The 19,410-nt window shown below is 40.0% G+C and overlaps 2 protein-coding genes across 3 annotated transcripts in view; one reads left to right on the top strand and one right to left on the bottom strand.

Moving 5' to 3' along the window:
• The window catches only part of fam184b (family with sequence similarity 184 member B), a 30,642-nt gene extending 27,130 nt beyond the window's left edge, over window positions 1-3,512 (top strand). For both annotated transcript variants that reach the window (XM_030415781.1, XM_030415771.1), the window contains exons 17-18: window positions 1,975-2,372; window positions 2,870-3,512. In XM_030415781.1, coding sequence (XP_030271641.1) covers window positions 1,975-2,372; window positions 2,870-2,942 — 471 coding nt within the window. In that variant the 3' untranslated portion in view covers window positions 2,943-3,512. The remainder of the gene's footprint in view (window positions 1-1,974; window positions 2,373-2,869) is intronic.
• A 143-nt stretch (window positions 3,513-3,655) lies between these two features.
• Window positions 3,656-17,095, bottom strand: haspin (histone H3 associated protein kinase). The gene is made up of 16 exons (XM_030415805.1): window positions 16,593-17,095; window positions 15,626-15,763; window positions 15,384-15,536; window positions 14,363-14,503; window positions 11,925-13,914; window positions 10,562-10,706; window positions 10,294-10,445; window positions 8,577-8,765; window positions 7,972-8,057; window positions 7,736-7,798; window positions 7,552-7,643; window positions 7,329-7,408; window positions 6,695-6,783; window positions 5,219-5,361; window positions 5,005-5,107; window positions 3,656-4,209 (listed from the first exon to the last, which is right to left on the bottom strand). Exons 1-16 carry the CDS (start codon window positions 16,751-16,753, stop codon window positions 4,008-4,010), a joined length of 3,927 nt encoding a protein of 1,308 aa, XP_030271665.1. The 5' UTR covers window positions 16,754-17,095; the 3' UTR covers window positions 3,656-4,007.
• Window positions 17,096-19,410: the final 2,315 nt, after the last annotated feature.

The raw sequence follows: 19,410 nt of genomic DNA, 5'->3' as shown, positions 1-19,410 counted from the left end.
CATGAACATTTATGACCTCCACATGTGACGTTTTGGACTCAAGCTCTTATTCACACGGCAGCCATTTTCTTCTGACATCATGCTCAGGTTGGGATGCCTGAAGGTCGCACCGCTGTGTTCCAGGTTTAAAACTTAGAGACTCTGACAAACTGGTACCCTTTTAATCACTTTCTGTTTGATCAGCCACTGAAAAGACGATAGACAGCGAACATCTTTTCAAGGTAAAACAACACAGTTGATATCCCATTAGCTAACATAAGCATTCGACTCATTTCTAGCTAATATTACCGTTTGAGTTAGAAGAAGGAAAGGCTTAAATTATCTGTAAAATATCAACGCACGTCTTGGATACGTTTATAAAAACTTGGAAGTAAAAGGAACTGGACGTAAACAAGCAGTATTGTTAGCTAGGAGATGGCAGATTTTATGCGAGCTTTAATGAGAAGGATTTTCATGTCAAAAACTCAAAGCATCTTAAATCATAATTTGAGGCTGGCGCTGGGCGAAGGATCCAGTGTGGATTAACTTGCCGGCGTTCATTTTTGCTGTCATTCAGCTATGGATAAGTGATCACAGACCATCTGGGCTGCTCAATCTAAGCATGGCGCTCAACAGACACTCCACCCAAAGTCTTTTTGACAACGAACCTGCTCCTTTATAGATGGTTGTCGTAATTTATGTTCTGATAGGTAATGGACGCAGCTTGGATTCATGGCGGTGAGTTCTTGAGAGTTGAACAAATTTATTAAAATGTCACAAATCACTCCTGCAGTGTAATAGAGCCCTCTGTTGTGTTCAGTATCTTCTGAACACTCAACTTTAGGTTGTGTGTTTAAAAATTTCTTCCACATAAAAAGGTTTTGAGCACACGTTCATGATACTGCTGAGGGTTTTCAGATGTCTCTATAATGATATTGTAACTGTTAAGAATTCAAGCTGAACGCGGCTGCTGTTCTCCATTTTACAGCTCAGAGTGGGTGATTTTTGATACTCAACTTTAAAGTATTTTGGGCAGAGTATCACTTTAAATCTCTAGTCCATCCCTCACCGCCACTTGCTGCAGCTAAGGCCAGATATTCTCTCACAAGTAAAAGTCATGCATAGATGTACTGCAAGGCACTTCGAACTGTTTATGAAAAAGTCTCAGTTTAAAACTGATGCCTCTATATGACATACTTAAACAAGCAAGACCACCAGCAGAAAGATCGGCTCTTTCTGTGCAGTTATTCCCGATGCCCATCACCAGGTTTGATTCAACTGATCCCAGTCTGAGAAGTCATAAAAGTAAATTCAGAGTGCTGAGGATGAATTGAGGACTCTCACAGCTTGAGGGAAGAAGCTGCTTTGTAATCTAGTGTTAGGGTACGGCAGTTAAACAAAGTTTACTCAGACTCACCACCAGAGGTTTCCAATGAAGGTGCTCAGATAAGAGTCAAGAGTTAAGAGTTGCATTTGTTGGGGGCTATTTTAAGTTTGGTGATTTATACAAGTTTTGTGCCCCAGTTAGTATTAACAGCAGCAGAACAATGATTGTGGGATTGACTCGATATAAATCACAGTGAAGGAATTGTGGCTCATTAATGAATTTTTTTTTTTACAGAATCTGGACAACAATGGAGCTCTACTGTTCCACTCAGAGGATTAAGCAATGTCGGGGTTTTGCGTTTTGCAGAGTCAATACTTGTTTGTTTCTGTGTTTTTGTGGAATCTGTTGATAAGTAGAAAAATATCAACAATCTTATCTTTTGGATAAATGCGTTGAGATTAATTGTATTCTTTTAATTGCTCGGTAGCAGAACATCTGTATGATATGGCCAGAATTTTAGATGCATGGTACAAATTCTCGCTTTGCCTCCTAATTTTTTTTGGAGCTACCTTGAAATTCAGGCCACATTTGACAAATCGCACCTTTAAACAAAATGGACAAAACTCTTTTGGAACAATAACCTAAACTCTGCTGATTTCTCCCAACAGAGGAAGCGCGTAGAGTCCCCTCCTCGTGTCGCCAGCATCCCGAGCGCCGGTACTTACGACAGGAGCATCTTTGTCCCCCAGTCCTCCTCATCGTCTTCCTCCTCCTCCTCCGTCCATCAGCACTCCTCCTCAACCCTGCCCCACCAGTCCACCTCCCACCCCCAGGTCTCCCCCCATTACTCCACCTCCTCTCTTCCACACAAGCACACCTCCCTCTCCCTCAGCCAACAGTCCTCCCCCTCCGTCCCTCGCTCCACCAGATCCCGGACCTCCTGCATCCCTCCGACCCCAGCGCCCACTGCCCCCCTCCCCGTCTGCCCCTCCCCGCAGACAGGCATCCGCTACGTGTCGCCTTCCTGCCAGGAGCCACATGCACACCTGCAGGCCCAATCAATCAGGTGTGAGCATTTTATTATTATTATTATTATTATTATTGTTATATCTTGGCAGTCATGTTACAAATCTAAAAAGAAAGCACACTCCTTTATTTCATCTTATAAATAACTACAGCCTTGTTCAGGATAAGATACTCAAGTCACCTGCAAACAAAAACATGTCCACATAATCAAGAAATCAAGAAGCATCTACCAGAAAAATAAGTATACACACATATACGTTGATGTTTTAAACAGTGTTGGAGGTAAAGGTAGAGTATGTACAGAATGTAAAGCAGTGAACAGGTCCCTCAAAACTGTAGTTGAGGACAATACTTGAGTTACCTTCCTCTACTGTTCTTGAAGAATCTGTTTTAATTTTGTGTATTATTTGATTCTTTTTCTATAAGATACCAGTCAGTAACTTCCTCTGAAGAAATGTCAATCTTCAGAAGTTGAATCTGAGTTATGAGAGACAGCCGTGTGTAAATGAACGCCTATGTGTTTCTTGTGTTTTGTAGGGGCCCGTACCTGGAGCAGAGGGGGACAGAGGGGCTAAAACAGGAGTGGTTCACCAAATACTTCTCCTTCTGAGCACAAAATAACATATTAACACACATACACACACACACACACACTTGCAGCAGCTGCAATTACATTTCCTCATATACAGTTCATTGCTTCTTATACACATCCGTTTGCTTCCAACATACACACAAACACACACATAAACACAAACACATGAACAGACGTGACGACATCAACAGACATATGGGCTCATCACCAGCAAGGCCGTCTCAAACATTGCCTCAAAGCTCAACCAAAAAGTGCTTCTCAAACACATGCCTGACCTCTTCTCAGAACATAGGCCCGCCGGATCTTGTTTGTATAGTTTGGAATGTCTCCATATCTTTTTTTAAAGCAGTCTTCCTTTTTTAAAAAATTGCAACAAATCTCATCCAACGATTACCCCAGGCAACTGTACATTTCTTAAAATCAACGAACCAAGTGTCTCTTCGAGTATGGAAGCATTCGACGTATTCAATCAAGATCCTCGTCAAAAATGGACACACGCGACTCACCATACCAAAATGAAGCTTGTTTCAATGCAAAAATGTATGATAATCTTAATGAAGAAATTGAATAAAATATTTTGTTTTTGTATGTGCTTCTTTGTGTGCTGATGTACCAAAAGGAAAAGGGAAAAAAAAGACATCAAATTACGCCACAATTATGAAATGACGGTTGGCACCCTCTCAAGATGGTCTATGTGTCAGAGGTGGGTGAAATGTATAATATCCTCAATGTTCAAAATCAGAAATTTATTAAAAACAGTTATTTTCTGCATACATATTTAGGATGCATAAAAGTGACTAGTGTACTTAATCAAATATATAAAAATAAGAAGCAAGAGCATGCTTGATTAAACCTAAAACTAAACAATTTCAAGAGACAAATACAAATACATCATTTTCAAATGGTCACTTTAATAACCTTTGTTAGTGACAGTTCTGTACATCAGGTAAACTTCAGGAGCTTTGTCTCTAATGGAAATCAATAATCGTCTCTACATGTCAGAGGGCATCAGTGATGGCTGACACGCTGCATCGTCTTCATACTACCTGAAGTGTCTGTGTGAGCATCCTTACACTTCTGATACTACTGAAACATGGGGCAGTTTTGCAGCGCCTCGGTGGCAGAGCTGTACTGAAGGACGTTGCCATAGAAACGAGTGAGCTCCTCTCGCGTGTCCTTGGCACCCCTCCCTCCCGAGCCACGGTACTTCATGGAAAGCAGCTTGGAGCAGAGGTAGTGGAGCCACAGCACGTTGGTGTGGGGGTGGTACTCAGTCCAGTTGTTTCTGAGATGGACAAAAACGAGCAGCGGAAGATTAATGAATCGAGTGACACGATACCTCTGAGATGTTGGTGTGAGAGTGTAAATGAGCTGGATTATAACCCATAGTTAAAACATGTGAGTATCCTCTTGTTATACAATGTATTAATTAGATGCAAAGATCACTACTACATTAACTTACTGCATGATTAATAAATATGAAACTGAAGCCGGGAGGCAGTTAGCTTGCCGAAGTAATTTTTCCGAAAAGGATTTGGCTCGACTTTTTTCTGCTCAACACTTTTCCCTACTTCATTTTATGCTGCAGATAGCAACCATCAACAGAGGGACTCTCAGCTGATAGTCACAGCGATGTCGCGCCCCTGTCACTTTTCAAGCAGTTGGGAAACAACACATGGGACCTTTACTCTGACCTTAAAAAACTGCAGCCTTAATTCACTAACTGTAACCTACACTGTACATTTCCTGCCAAAGTGACAACTTCAGTCTGATCCTTTTCTCTGCATGCATTCATTGTGAAACGAGATATGTTTGGTAGGCTACATCTTTTTAAGGATTTTAAAAAAAGAATAACCTTGTTGTTTAGAATTTCTGATCAGCTGACTTTTTCCTAAACGACATATTGATTTGTCAAAGTCAGATCAATAAGTAGTCTTATGTTGGCTCTGCTATCCTACACTTTCCATATTTTATTATTATATGTTATATGTTTAACATGTATAACTTCTACACGCAAACTCTGGTTGCAGAGTGCACTGGCTGTTTCTGAATTTGGCCACTGACACATAAATGCACTGACCCGTTCTCCTGTCTCATCAGCCTGTAGATATCAAACTGGTAATCCCCCTGGCCCATGAATAGCTCCTCGTCCTTCGAGATATCACAGGACACAGTCAGATCATCTGGAGAGAACAAAACATGCTTATCAGCTTGTGATTCTAACAAAGTGAAAAATTTGTGGGGAGGTAAAAAAAAAATATATAATAATATATAATAATATATGCATATCTGACCGATTTCTAGTCTGGAGAGAGAGTAGTCAATGATGCGGACCAGCACTCCTTTGGTTTCCAGAGAGTGGGCTGCTCCATTCAGGAGGAAGCTCCCCTTCTTCTGCTTGGTTGTTTTGACCAGCACATTGCCCCAGTGGAGGTCCCTACAGTAAACAGCACAGCGGGGTAAAGCTGCTGTTACAAGACACCAACAAATCATCCATCACACTGACAGTACTTACACACCAACTGCGTCACTCAGCCGCCTCACACCACCAGTCTGCATTCCACATTTCACACATGATGTGGCAGGTTAAGTTCCTCAGGCATCAAGTTTAATGTGCGCAACTAAACAGGCTGTCTACAGGTATCACACACTTAGATGTAATGCTTTTATGATGCTTTGTGGTAATTTGAATTTAAGACAGGTTTTTGTTCTTTTTATTATTCAAGCATTGCAGTCAAGTAGAAAGGTAAATGGTGCATGTGTGCAGGTTTTATGTAGCAATTAAAGCGCAAGTATAAATTAAATTCAGTATTCAGCAGAAGGTTTAAAGCAACATTACGTAACATTTTTACCTTGAAATAACAGCTTCAAAACCATTTTGATGATACAGTGTCTTGGTGAATGGTGTCAGTCTCAGCCCCCCTCCCATCACTTGTTTCTGCACTGTGTCACTTCAGTGAGAGGGTAGGACCTCAGATTTACATACATGTTTACTTCATGATACAAGTTTTCAACACATAACATTGTTAGGACGTATTGCCTAAATGCCAATTATCTACATAATGTTGCGTTAAAGATTTGTAAGATCAGAAATGTGGACCTTTAAGGAGACAGAACTCATTTCGAGAAAAGAAAATGGATACATTTAATTAGGTATAATGTTTTTGGTTTGTGGACCTCACAGCTAACCCAAATTCAAGACATTCTTAGACTTTATAAGGACCTGTAGGCATCCTGCAACAGGAAAATGTGTTAGGTCTAATATATCTGGTTATGTATTTTGAGCTAACACGAAAAAAACAGTGTTATGGAAGTTGTCTGTATGTGTATTTATTCAACAATTACACAAAGGTGCAGTGCACAGCTCTGTGGGTCTACTTAAAACATAGAAATTCTGTGGTGGCCATTATGAGCTTATGAGCAAACTACAGTATTAGTCATAAATTAAATAGCTGACTGAAGAAATTATCCAGCAATGATTTTGACAAACCATTTATTTATTTTGGTCATTGTTACTGCAATAAAACACCAAAATCATCTGATTCCACTGTCTTAAACCTGATTATCTTGTTATCTTGTTTTATGTAAATTCAATATATTTAGGACATATATTTTGGACTTTTCGTCGCACAAACAAGATAATGTTTGGGACATTTCTTCTGTTTTCTGACATTTGTCAGACTATATCTTCATGGCGTCTGTGTGCTCAGTATTAGCATTGTTAACTATGCAATCATTTGTGAGAGTGTGTGAGAGAGCGTTTACTCTACCTGTGTTCAAAGTGTAGCTCATGCTCCGCAACAGCCAAGGCAGCAGTAACCTGATGAAGGATGCTCTTCGCTACCCCCAATGACGTCAGCTTGACAACACAAAAATGGTCAAATGTCAATGCTCAGCTCCTTCTTCAGTTTCTTTCGGCATTAATTCCAGCATAAATATTAAAGATCTAACTGGCATTAAAGTTGTAATGACTCAATTCAGGGGACTACTGTTTTTATGCATGTAGTCTCTTCATTTATTTATTGAGCATATTTTTTACAGCTAGTGTGCAAATGGAATGAACTCCACCTCCTGTAATAACTGTTTTTTACGTCTGTTCTGAGTAATTCAGACTCTGGCAACGGGAAAAGAAACTGGCAAAAACTTCAACTTAAAGTCATAAAAGCTAAGGAGCAGGAGCACACTTGACTGCACGTTATTAAAAAGAATATCAGGCCATAGAAAAGAAAACTCGAAAAAGCACTTGAGGCTGTGAATTTATAACTCAAGTGCGTCTGAGTGTGCCGAGTTTGATGTTTTGAGCAGTCACTGACATGATTGATGAATACTCGACATCACTACAGAACACGGCACGGCACAGAGGGGAGGTACTGAGCTGCCCTCACTATGATGTGTAGTGCTTACCGTTCCATTGCTGTTCTCTAGGTCCATGCCGCCAAACTCAAACTCTAGGATTATGAATAACTGATCCTTTTGAAAGAAATCTAGGAAAAGACAGACAAAGAAATACCTAAAGAAACAGACAAATACATAGCCCAGTAGATAATAGATTTTTGTCCCCTGTTAAAGGCAGACCATCTTAAATCGTAAAAATACGAGATTATACAAAGAAATCCAATTCACTGACCTGGTCTGTCATTCTCAGAGCCCTTCTTCTGGTCAAAGGCGTCCCAAGCGTTGAGGAAGTCTGGAGGGTAGCCGCCTTGAACGCAGTGGAGGCTGCGAGGGAACAAGTCAAGTAACAGTAATGCTCAAACCGATGAACAGATGCCAGCAGACAAAAAAAAAACGCAAGCAGGGAGAGCACTTACTCATTGAGTCCAATAAATCCATGGGTCTGATTCTTCTGCTTCTCCTTCAGGCTACTCAGCTCCCTGACAGAGAAACTCATCATTAATTGTCACTGAATTGAAAATCAGATCTTATGAGCCAGCTGAAGGTTTTCATGTCACTTCTTTAATGCATATATTTTACTTGAGGCAGTCTATGTCAAAGTGGTACAATGAAGTCAGTGCTGCAATGTGCAGTGGTTGTTTGTACTACTTACTTTGAGATAATAATCTCATGGAGTATCTCTCCGAAGGTCTTCTGGTCCTCTCCATTTACCTTTTCACTGCCCTCTACTGGAATGATCTGTCAAGACAGGAATCTACTGAATCACTGCAGAATTTACACACATACTTTTATTGAACATTTATGACAAATCAGTCATACTGAGCAACTATGTGGTTCATTGCAATCTGACATGCCTCATTTTAAGTTTAACATAAAATTGCTGAGTGTGGAGACTCACTCTTGAACAGTAAACAGAAAATGCGCTAAAACACTTTTAAATCAAGGTACATGCACTGGCATTCAACTATTTCCCACAGCTTTCTTCAGCAAATTACATCGTCCCAGGATGTCAACTAAAACCACTTGTTACCATGCCACTGAAATTCCCAAAGATCAAGTTTCAATCACAGAAAGAAGACCATGAAAAACACTCAAAAGCTCCAGAAAAAGCTAGTGAGTGAACCATGATTTCGTCACAAAATATTTTCGTCCAGCAGGGAGGTCCTCCCTACTGAAAACAGTACAAAATGAAAGAGATGAAATACAGTCTAAATCACATTATTAAATCTTAGGAAAAACAATTCAAAACACACATACTTTGAGGGCAACAGTGTCTCCCGAGGCACTGGTGGTGGAGAAGACCTCGCCAAAGGTCCCCTCCCCAATCTTCACACACTGCTTCATGCGCTGAGGGTTAATACACTCCTCCCATGGCAGAGGGCGCTGCTGGCCACACTCAGCATACACCTTCTCTGCATCCGACAGATCTGCATCCTCACACTCAACCTGTATTAGTCCAGAAGATAAAATGTGAGGTGAACCAAACATTTTCAGATACAGAGCCATCACAAAAATGATACGTGACGGTGATGGTAACCATCTTTACTTTAGATCGTTCATAACTGAATCATGCATTATATATGCAAGGGTCACTGTGAGAATTTTTTTCAGAACACTTTTGCGTTCCCCTAGCGATGCTTTTGCATGGATCCAGAGGATGACTGACGCCAACGGGCGCAGCAGAAGACTGGGAGAGAAACCGAAGAGGTGGGTGTGCTTGATCCCAATTAACATGGCTCAGAAGGAACAGAAGGAATGTAATTGCTCCGGGCGGTGCATCAAGCAAGCAATTGCATGAGTTGAAAATATTGAACTCAAGTTACACACTCACACCTGGAAGCTGCTCAGTACAACCACAGTCTGATCTAGCTAACCACTGGAACATTTAGGGTTAAAGCAAAACTCTCGCCAAAATGAAACCTAGGCTTTTTTTGTGAATGTGTATGAGTCAAACCTTCGTGTAAAAGCGTAAATACGACGAAAGAGGCTCTGTTTTCGGGCAAGCTCATTCTCAATGGAGTGCTGGGGCACTCTTAAGCTAGCATCAAAATTGCTATTTTTAAAACAGTAAGAAGGCTCGACACAACATGAAACTTTGCTCGTAGAATCACCAGGGTCTCTACACATGAACACGAGCATTGAGAACATTGTTTGTGTACACAGAGTTTACTAAAAAGTCACCTTAACAGTAGCTTTTTCCGCTCCCAGTCGTCATGGCAGCCAAGAAGCATCCATCTCAGAATGCAACGTAACCTGGAGGAGAGTTAAGGTGGACCGCTACTGTCTTCCGGCAACAACGTTTCTTATATGAGGCTCCTTTCTCAACTTCAAGGTAAATATTGTTTTTCGCTAATGACAAAACAATTAATTATCCGTGCATTTATATGGAACTAAGCTTTAGGAGCGGTCCACCTTAACTGTCATTCATATAACGTCACATTTGGAGATGGACACTTATTACCGGCAGGACGGCAGCAAGCAGAGGAAACATCTGCTAACGTGAGTTGTCCAAAAACTTTCTTTTTAGTGAACTCTGTGTACACAAACAATGTTCTCAATGCTCGAGTTCATGTGTAGAGACCCTGGTGATACTCCGAGCAAAGTTTCATGTTGTGTCGAGCCTTCTTAGTGTTTTAAAAATAGCAATTTTGATGCTAGCGTAAGAGTGCCCCAGCACTCCATTGAAAATTAGCTTGCCTGAAAACATAACTACAGTAAATCTTAAAAGTGGCTCTTTCGTCATAATCATGCTTTTACACGAAGGTTTGACTCATATACATTCACAAAAAAAGCCTAGGTTGCATTTTGGCGAGAGTTTCGCTTTAAGGTACAACCAGTTGCGATAACCCATATATTTTGCATACACATGTATGCTTGAAAACCATGAATCTAGTACTTGATGGGAAGTTATCATAAGAATATGGCAGTGTGTGCGCTCTTGTGTCTCTTTCATGGCTGATTGTGTATACCGTACGTGCGAATTGCTGCTCATCAGCTGTGACCGGAGGTGTTTTGGGAGCGGGGTCCGTAAGGTTGAGGCAAAGAGATCCTGGCTGACATCTGCTAACACTGCTCTTCCGGGAGAACCCATCACCCACGGACTTGAACCCCCCGGCGTGCGTAGCACTGAAGAAAACACAGACAGGGAACATGCGGATCACAGCATTAAGAAAATGTATAAATATTAATTGTTGTGAAAAATTTGGGGAAAAACATAAATTAGTGTTGCCCATGTGTATTACCCAGGCCTTTGCGATGAACAGAGAGGGCAGCTTTGAGTCGGCTCCAGTTGTGTGTGTTAGGTGTGAAGTCAGCCAAGAGAGATGACAGATTGAGTCGATTCACTCTCACTGGGGTGGAGAAATTCATGGTAGTTCCCAACAGCTCCTACACACAGGATGGATATCATAGTTGATTAAAAAATGCTGCAGGTCCAACTGCAGTCATTTTAAATCCTTCCTCACAATATACATTGAATCACAGGTGACTGTAGTAGAAGCAAAAACACACATTTAAAAAAAGAAGTGTATGACATTCAAGTTGGTCTTTAAATATATAAACACGTTTTTTTTAATGTGCATTTAAAAAAAAGTGTCCCAGTTAACTCTTTACTGTTGACTCAGACTTCACTCATTTCCAGTGAGGTTAGAAGAGTAAGGCTTGTGAAAGGAATGTTGTCTATGTAGTTTTGAAAATGTAATTTTTCAATGCTTTGAATGTTAACAAACTTTACTGTATAATGTACATTGAGGAGGCAGTATTATATTAGGCAAGCAGTATGCATCTTAAATGCAGACACCTCACACAATACAGAAACTATTTGTCAGGGATAGCAGTGAAGGTTGCTTAAAATATTCTCTTATTTCTCGTCTGGATAGTTGCCGTTTGTAGCCACATTTGTAGTGTTTTGGAAACTTTCATTTCACCTCTGTTTTCTATCTTGCCATCACAGTTTGAGTTAAGCTCCTAACTAATAATGGATGATGTGTGTGCGTGCAAAATGCATGAACTAAAAGAAACATGAGGAAATACACGTTTATACATGTTTGCACGTTGTTCCTGTTTAAAATCATTATCATAATGTGTTAAGAGATTAAATTAGAAGGCATTATTGGGTTCACCTAAAATGATGTGCTGGTACAACTAAATGCAAATGCATAGCAACCATTGTAAAGTCTGTCTGGAGCCCCGGATAGTCTCAAATAATACTAATTACTGGGCAAATCAGGTAAGGTTGAAACATGTTTTTATGCCTGTTAGCTGGACGAAAGCCAAACATTCTCATTTTGTGATATTCCTGGAGGACACTAAGAATAGAATAGAGAATAGTCTTTATTGTCATTGTACAGGAGAGTACAATGAAATTGAGGAGAGTACAATGAAATTGAGGAGAGTACAATGAAATTGCATCCCTTTCAAAAATAAATCTAAGAAAAAAAAAGTCACCCAAAATATCAATATATTTTAGAAAATGTCATCATTAATAAAAAAAGTTTTAATGTTGTTTACTTTTTGTATTATTAATAATTAAAGCTGCCAACAGACATCAAGTAAATAGCCAAATGTTACAGTAGTACTCTGCGTTTTTTGTGCACGTGCTCTCACCCTTGGCGGTTTGTGTTTTGTAGACATCAGCTCGTTGATGCTGCAGTCCACGGCCTTGTTCCTGCCCCTGAACGCATGTGTGCTGGCAGCGTCTTTGTTTTTCCAGCGGCTCACGCTGAGACCGCTCACACACGCCTTCCTGGTGGTCCCGGGTCGATCTGTGGACGTGCTCCTCCTTTTCTTATCTTTAGGAGCCAGAGATGTCTTTTTTCTTTTGTGGGGAACGTTGCAAGGGTTGTTTACAACTTCTTCTTTGTCTGAAGCAGTCTTTTCTTCAGAACTAGCTGTGTCTCTTTTTCTCATATTGAATTCCATGAAAGAGGTGTCTTTATTACCATGATTAGTGTCACTGTCAGATAGGTGGGGCTTCTTCATCTGGTCATCCCTGGCTGATACATCTGTAGATGCTTTGTGTTTTCTGTCTCTGAGCTGCAGAATGTCTTTCAACTGAGATAAAGTTACTCTCTTTATTGCAACAATGACTTTGTTGGTTAGGCATTTCTCCTTCAGCATTGTTGTGAGCAGCGCTGCCTTTTCCGCAGCTTCTGACTCATTAGACCGTGTCTGAGCTACCGGACTACTGGTGTTTATTGGCTGTCTCAAAGACGCCGATATTCTCTCAGCGATTTCTCCTGAAAGTGTGAGATCTTCAGAGTTTTCAATGTCTTGTGTGCAAGACCTGTTTGCATCTGCTTCTTTCTGCTGTACGGACCATTTTAGTTGTTTGAGCTGGAGTTTGCATTTCTTAGTAAGGCTTTCGTCCTTTAATGCCACAGCCTCCTGATCAGCCAGTAACACTGGTAGGAAGCTATTGGCTGGTAACTGCGTACCCATTACAAACTCAACGCTGCTGTCTGTGCTGTGAGTAGATTCAACATGCAGTACTGATGCTGACAGCTCTGTTAGTTCCTTTGAGGATGACAGTTCAGCTGAGTTTGTACAGTCAACAGATGGTGTATTGTTGGTCAGCCTTTGACTGTCAGTCACTAAAGCTACATGTTCAGCAGACTCAGAGGTATTGACCGACTCAAAACAACCACTGGTTTTATTGTTAGTCACAGATAAATTAAGACTAAATGACGGTTCTAATGACTGCGTAAGGTCAACAGAAGGTGGACGTTCATTTGCTTGCCGGCTGTGGACAGAGCTCGACTCTCCCAAACAGGATGAGTAGGTTGTTTGACTGCACAGCTGAGTAACAGTGAGGCTACACAATCTTTCCAGCTGCACAGTGCAGTGCTCGGTCAAACATTTCTCCTTCAGAGCCTCTATCAGCCACTCTAGACCTCCTGCCGCTGACACAAAATGACTGCTACTATTACTGTCCTCTGTAGAGAGCAGATTTAGACTTGGTAATTCCCCAACATTTTTGGTTTGTCTGTCTTCGCTGTGGTTTTTGGCTTCCTTGCTGCTGCTCTTGGCTTCCATAAATAAATCACCAGAAGGTTCTTGCTCAGCAAGGCTTGACTGTGATTTCACCTCAGAATGAAGCCCAATGAGTGGTGCAGAAGTTGGTGGAGAGAAAGGCTGCCCTGGTGAATTCAAGTCCTCTTGGAACGTGCTCAAAACACAGATACTGCTTACTGACACGGACGGAGGGGTAGCAGATTGATCATTGATAGACAAGGGTTTCAGGCGTGGTCGTTTGTTGAAGGGGCCTGCTGATGGTGTAGAGCAAAAGATGGGCTTTTTGGGGCAGAGTGCAATGCTGCGATCTGCCGACTCGTTGAAAGATATTTCTCGGAAAGGGATGGTGGTGAAGCTGGCAGCACCTGCAGCATTCAACGAGTTGTCTGCACTTGACACCAAAAATGGTGGGGGGACTCTCCTTCTCCTGGAAGGCTGAAGAATTTTACTGGGACCAAGGGCTCCAGAAGCAAAATCATCAGAAGAGTTCAGTATACTGAATGTCGCTTTTGGGAGTTTGGGTTTGGCGGTAACAGCACGTCTGCGGCGGGTTACGAATCGTCCCGCAGAAGGAAGATTAACACTGAGAAAAAGAAGAAGAGGAGGAAGACAGGTGATAACAGTACTTATTGAGGACTTATAGCAGGCATTCAGACTGAAAACAGCCCAACGTTAAAACAAGATGCCTAACAGATGCCCAAATCTGCAGGACATGTATCACAGGAGCAAGGGTTTCATCTTTTTGTCACAATAGCTGCAAGGTAAACAGTATACTGTTCAGGTTAGAAAGTAATCCATCAGATAATAAGTTGGCTGAGGCAGCATCTTGCAGAGCCAAGAAAGTTGAGCCAAGAAATCTTTTTTGCTAGACAACCATGTTTTTTCCAACACCTGCTGTGCCACCAGACTGGATCTTTCTAAATGAATGAGAGGGCTTTTTTTTTAATGCAGAGCCAAAGTCAATCCGAGATAGCAGACACTTGTCAGCTCATTAATAAGGGGAACTACAAACTCACTGGCTGAACACTTACTTTGAGTCCATCTTCATTTGAACCAAGTTTTTGTGACATTCTGCAGTGGACTTTGAGTCTGTTTCACTCTCGCTGGTCCTTGGAACCTGCTCATGTCTCTGCCTCATTAAGGCTACTGGCACAGACACAACCTGGCTTTTCCTGTTGACGCAAAGAGACAACAATCATTTCAGAAATACATTAATATTAAATGTACTCTTGAAAATCTGGTATGACATGCAAACACTTAAGTGCCATAAGTTCAAAGGTCAGTTATGAAAATCTGGTCAGAAATAGAATCCAATTAAAAACAGATAATGACAGGGAAAACAAGTTATAATTGTATCATTATATGTTATCGTGCTATTATTGTTGTACAACAAAAAATGGTTTAAATTATTCAGAACTAAATGTTTTAAAGGCTTTCGCTTACAAAAATCTCTGCAAACACTTAAAGGTTTATGATTGGGCCCCAGTGAGAATATGAGTCGGCCTATCCTTCAGGGAGAGGTGGGATCTGTGCACAGATTTAAAGAGAAAGGGCTGCCTGAGAGGCACAACTCTAAGAGTAAAGTTGAAATCTGGGTAGAGAACAGTATACTGAAAAGTCCATTTCCATAAAAGGAATCTACGACTGACAACTCTTGCTCAACAAGTCAAAACAATAAACCCGTTTTCAGCTCCTCTAATGTGAAGATGCATTCCTTAATGTCAAAAAATTACTTAGTGGATTGCTGGACAGTGGATAAACTTAGGTTTAAGACATAATTTTAGGCCCCTGGAACTAACATTGTTTTTGATATTTAAAAAGCAGACATCCATCTGAGCTCAAAACACAGCATTCACAAAGAATAATGGTAACTGTAAGAATGGATAAAAGCAGCTGCATTGTTGACCGCATGTTAAAGTCCTCTGTTATAACCAATGATGCCAAATCAGACTATTTGTGGCAATAAAACCCAGAACCACAAAACTATGTACTTGCTTACAGTTCTTTGTGCTTTCAAAATGTGTTCTGCTCGTTCTCATTTGGTGAACATACCTTGTTGTCTTGCTCTGCTGAGTGGGCTGAGGACAAGGAGGAGAGGGCCAGCGGACGTTCTCTTCATCACTGCTGATATCTATCATACGTAACAAAGCTTTTCTCTTAGCAGAGCGGCCTGCTCTTCCACTGGAACCACCAGTCTTCTTCTCTCTAATAATAAAGAAATAACTAAATGCATATTAATACAAAAAAATAATAGCATCACTTAAAAATGAGCAGCTGCATGTTTGCTAACCGACCTTTTTGTCTTGCTCTGCAGAGCAGGCTGAGGACTGGGGGAAGAGGGGATATTTTCCTCATCAATGGTCCACTTGGTCAGGGCCTTTCTCTTGGCAGGACGCACTGCTCTGCGACCAGCAACACTTCTCTTCCTCCCTCTGCAACATAAAAAAGAGATAATCACACCAGGAGCAGATACTGATAATTGCACTGATTTCTGACATTAACAAACTAAAGTAACAATTTATCAGCCAACTTGTCAATGCTGTTGGATGACCTCAAACAGATCTATGACATTTCTGTTCTGAAGTTGTGTGTGGCTTATCAGCTCACATATAGTGCTAGTTAAGCTGTTATCTGTAACAGGCAAAAATCAAATCACACCATCAGTTTTGCTAATGAATCAGTCAGCAATTCATTTCAGCTTAAGTCTTGTGCAGCTCTTTCTGAGTGAAGAGATATTTAGTGACCAAGTTCTGACATCCCTGCATGGAAAATGTTATGCAATTATTAGTTCCCTTTTTATGGATCTCAACATACTTTCCCCGCTTTTGTATAGCAAACATGTTACAATCAACTTTGATCGACTATATGCTTCGCTACATAATGCCATGTTCAGTTAAGGGGGCATTATGTGGTTCTTGGATAACAAATTCAAACTTAGATTTGTATTATTTACAATATTAGGTAATAATTATCACTCGAAATATATATCTTTTCCGTAAGTGATTAAACAAGCTGTTCTCAGAGGAAAGTATGGTCCCCAGAACACTGTTTGAAGTTAGAAAAGGTGGCAGGGTCCGCCAAATGTAAACAAAGAAAAACAGTATGAAAGTGTGTTCGTTTATTCATACAAAACAAAGAATTTAGTTTGTTTAGTAAATAAAGATATTTCCCCTTGATTAAAAAATGACTACATAGTGCACCTTTAAAACCTCAAGTAATAGAAGAATCACAACCATAAACATGACCTGAACGCATCGTTACCTCGGCCTCGCAGGTTCAAACACGGAGATGTCACCGTCCGTTGATGTTGTGCTGTCGAAAGCCTGCTTGCGGTTTTCAGGAGAGATCCAGGCGGAAACCTTTCGACTCTGCTTACCGTACGTCTTCATATATACCGGCTTAAATGGCTTCATGTTCGACATGACAGCTGCAACCGTGGTAACGAGCCAAACTTAGCTAATATCGCCGAGCAGAGGGGCGTTTAACCCAGAGTAGGGCACCGTTGACATCCGTCAGCCAAGATTAGCCTGATAGCTCGACTTTTTGCTAACCGTTACTAAAAGGACGAAACTAATAATATCAACGCCTTTATAACTTATTGACGACTTTCGATTAAACACGCCGAAGCTCCATTTAAATAGCTGTCTTAATTCATTTCAATAATTGCCCGTTTTGTCTTTTATCTTTTATGCTTCTTGTTCCATCCAACATGAATCAATCCGCTGTACCCGCTTCTTGTTTAAACCGATGGACACCGATGATTGGTCCGCAACTGGTGATTATGTCAGCACAGCGCCACCTGGCGGATCGGAGGAGTTAAAGCATTTTACATTTTATTTCAATATTTTCACATGCTTGATTAAACTGTAGTTATGATGTCTAAATGGGCTACAATTTTATTTTCATATACAGTATTTCAAACCTATCCTATGTCTAATGTGCAGTGTTGTATAAAGTACTCACAAGTCATGTCAGAGTTAAAGTAAATATAAACTGTTTAATCATTACTTTGGTAAAAGTGAAAGTCACTCATACAAATAGTATTTGCGTTAAGGTATGTGATATTAAATGTATCAAAAGTTATTTTCTTGCAGTAAATCTGCAGCATTTAATCTGCAAAGAAACTAAAGTTTTCAAAAAATAAAATGAGCAGAAGTAAAAGAACAATGTTTGCCTCCAGAATAAAATGGAGTGGAAGTATAAGGCAAGGCAAGTTTATTTGAATAACACAGTTCAGATGCAAGGGAACCAAAGTGCTTTAAAGGGGCATACCATAACCTTAAAAGATGTTAAACATTGCATTTAAAATGCCTTAAAAACAAGTAGGAAGACATCAAGGAACACGACATTAAAAACAAGCTAAAATAAAGAGGGATAAGCTCAAATATTATAGTTTTAAAAGAGACAAGACTAGAATCATGTATCTCTGGCCGAAAACCCGGACTCATAACTGTGGTTCTGTCTATCTCTCCCTAAATGTTACCTTCTTTATTTATTTGTTTGGGTTTTGTTTTCTTTTTACTTATCTGCATATTCTTCAGGTTATTATTTTAGCTCACTCTGTTGTTGCCTGTTTTTGTTTGTTTGTTTTCCTACAATTATTAATATTTTTGCTTAATTAATAATCTGTTTATTGAATAATTTTTGGGAGTGATCGCTAACTGTGCCTTACATTCTCTTGGGTGGATCTCCTTGTTCTACAGTCAATGGATTTTATTGGAGTGGCTGTTGAAATGTCTGACCTGGAAGGTTTCTATAATATGTTGTACCAACCCATTTAAATTCAATAAAAAAAACTTGAATTACAAAAAAAAAGAGACAAGACTAAAGAATAAAAGTCACAGTGCAACCTTAAAATTGCTTCAGTGAAAGTTTATGGCAAACAGAGAGGTCTTCAGCCTGGTTAAAAAAAAAGAAAAAAAAAGACTTGTAGTGGACCTGCAGTTATCTGGGAGTTTGTTCCAGATGTGTGAAAATATGTTTTTTTTGTTTTTTTTTAAAGATAATCCTTTAAATGCCCATGCATTTGTCTTCAGCAAACTTGCCTACTGTAACGGTGTCTACAGTAGGCGAGTTTGCTTAAGACAAATGCATAGGCATTTTTTCCAAATCCTGCTGAGACACAAGTCATTTAATCCTTGATATATTCTTAAAGTGATAGAAGGCTGACTTTGTAATCGTCTTAGTGTGGCAGCTGAAATTCAGGTGTGAGTCCATGATTACACCGAGGTTTCTGGCTCTGGTTGTACTTTTCAACATAAGAAACTTTTAGTCGTTCTTCCTTGGCTCCAAAAACAATTATTTCAGTCTTGCCTTTGTTTAACTGAAGAAGCATCCAACATACCTAACAGTTATAAATAATATGTGTTATAGTTTCAAAATGCACTATTATACATACTGAATAATCATCATCATTGTCAAATCTCAGCCATTTCAAATCTTTATCTAAGCATTCTGAGCCAGTTATACATGTATAATTGTACGTATCCACCTACTTCATGTGTATAAAGTAACCTATTACATTAATTATTTACATTTATTCCACCCCTCCTTGCACTCTGCGCCCCTGGTGCTATTGTATTCTTTACAATTGCAGAAACAAACAGGGTACAACATACACCCATGTTTCCACCTACTTACCACCTACTGTTTTTATGTCTATATCTTCTCTCAGCTCTGTTTCATTCTTTGAGCTGCATGTCTATTTATATCTTCCCAGCCAAGTGTTCTTGGACCTCAAAAGAGATTAAAGGCTGATTGTCATTCCATGATTGTAAACTTTTCTCATGGATGGGTTTTCATTATTCGAACCACAAAAATTCTAAAACTAATGCAGGCAATATTGAATGTCATCTGACATATGTATGACCATATAGGCCGACAAACATTGCAGTGAACATAAGTCACCACCAGGTGTCATCACTTTATGATAGGCCTGCTACACTCCCCTATTCTGTATGAGCATACGAACCTAAGAGCAAACACACATATTTGTGATATTTACTTCAGCATTGTGTTCGTTAAACATTTTTGTCATGTTGACATATAAACTTTGAATTAAAAAAAAAAGATCTTGACA

Source organism: Sparus aurata, chromosome 1 (genome assembly GCF_900880675.1).
Source record: "Sparus aurata chromosome 1, fSpaAur1.1, whole genome shotgun sequence".
NCBI lineage: Eukaryota > Metazoa > Chordata > Actinopteri > Spariformes > Sparidae > Sparus > Sparus aurata.
Note: the sequence above shows the minus strand (reverse complement) of the source record. Positions and strands in the feature narration are given on the sequence as shown.

Coding starts and splice junctions, on each gene's coding strand:
- haspin (XM_030415805.1), bottom strand. CDS start 16,753: ATGTCGAACATGAAGCCATTTAAGCCGGTATATATGAAGACGTACGGT. Junction 10,446..10,561: donor TGTTCATCGCAAAGGCCTGG/GTAATACACATG, acceptor TGTTTTCTTCAG/TGCTACGCACGCCGGGGGGT. Junction 6,784..7,328: donor TAGAGAACAGCAATGGAACG/GTAAGCACTACA, acceptor TGTGTTGTCAAG/CTGACGTCATTGGGGGTAGC.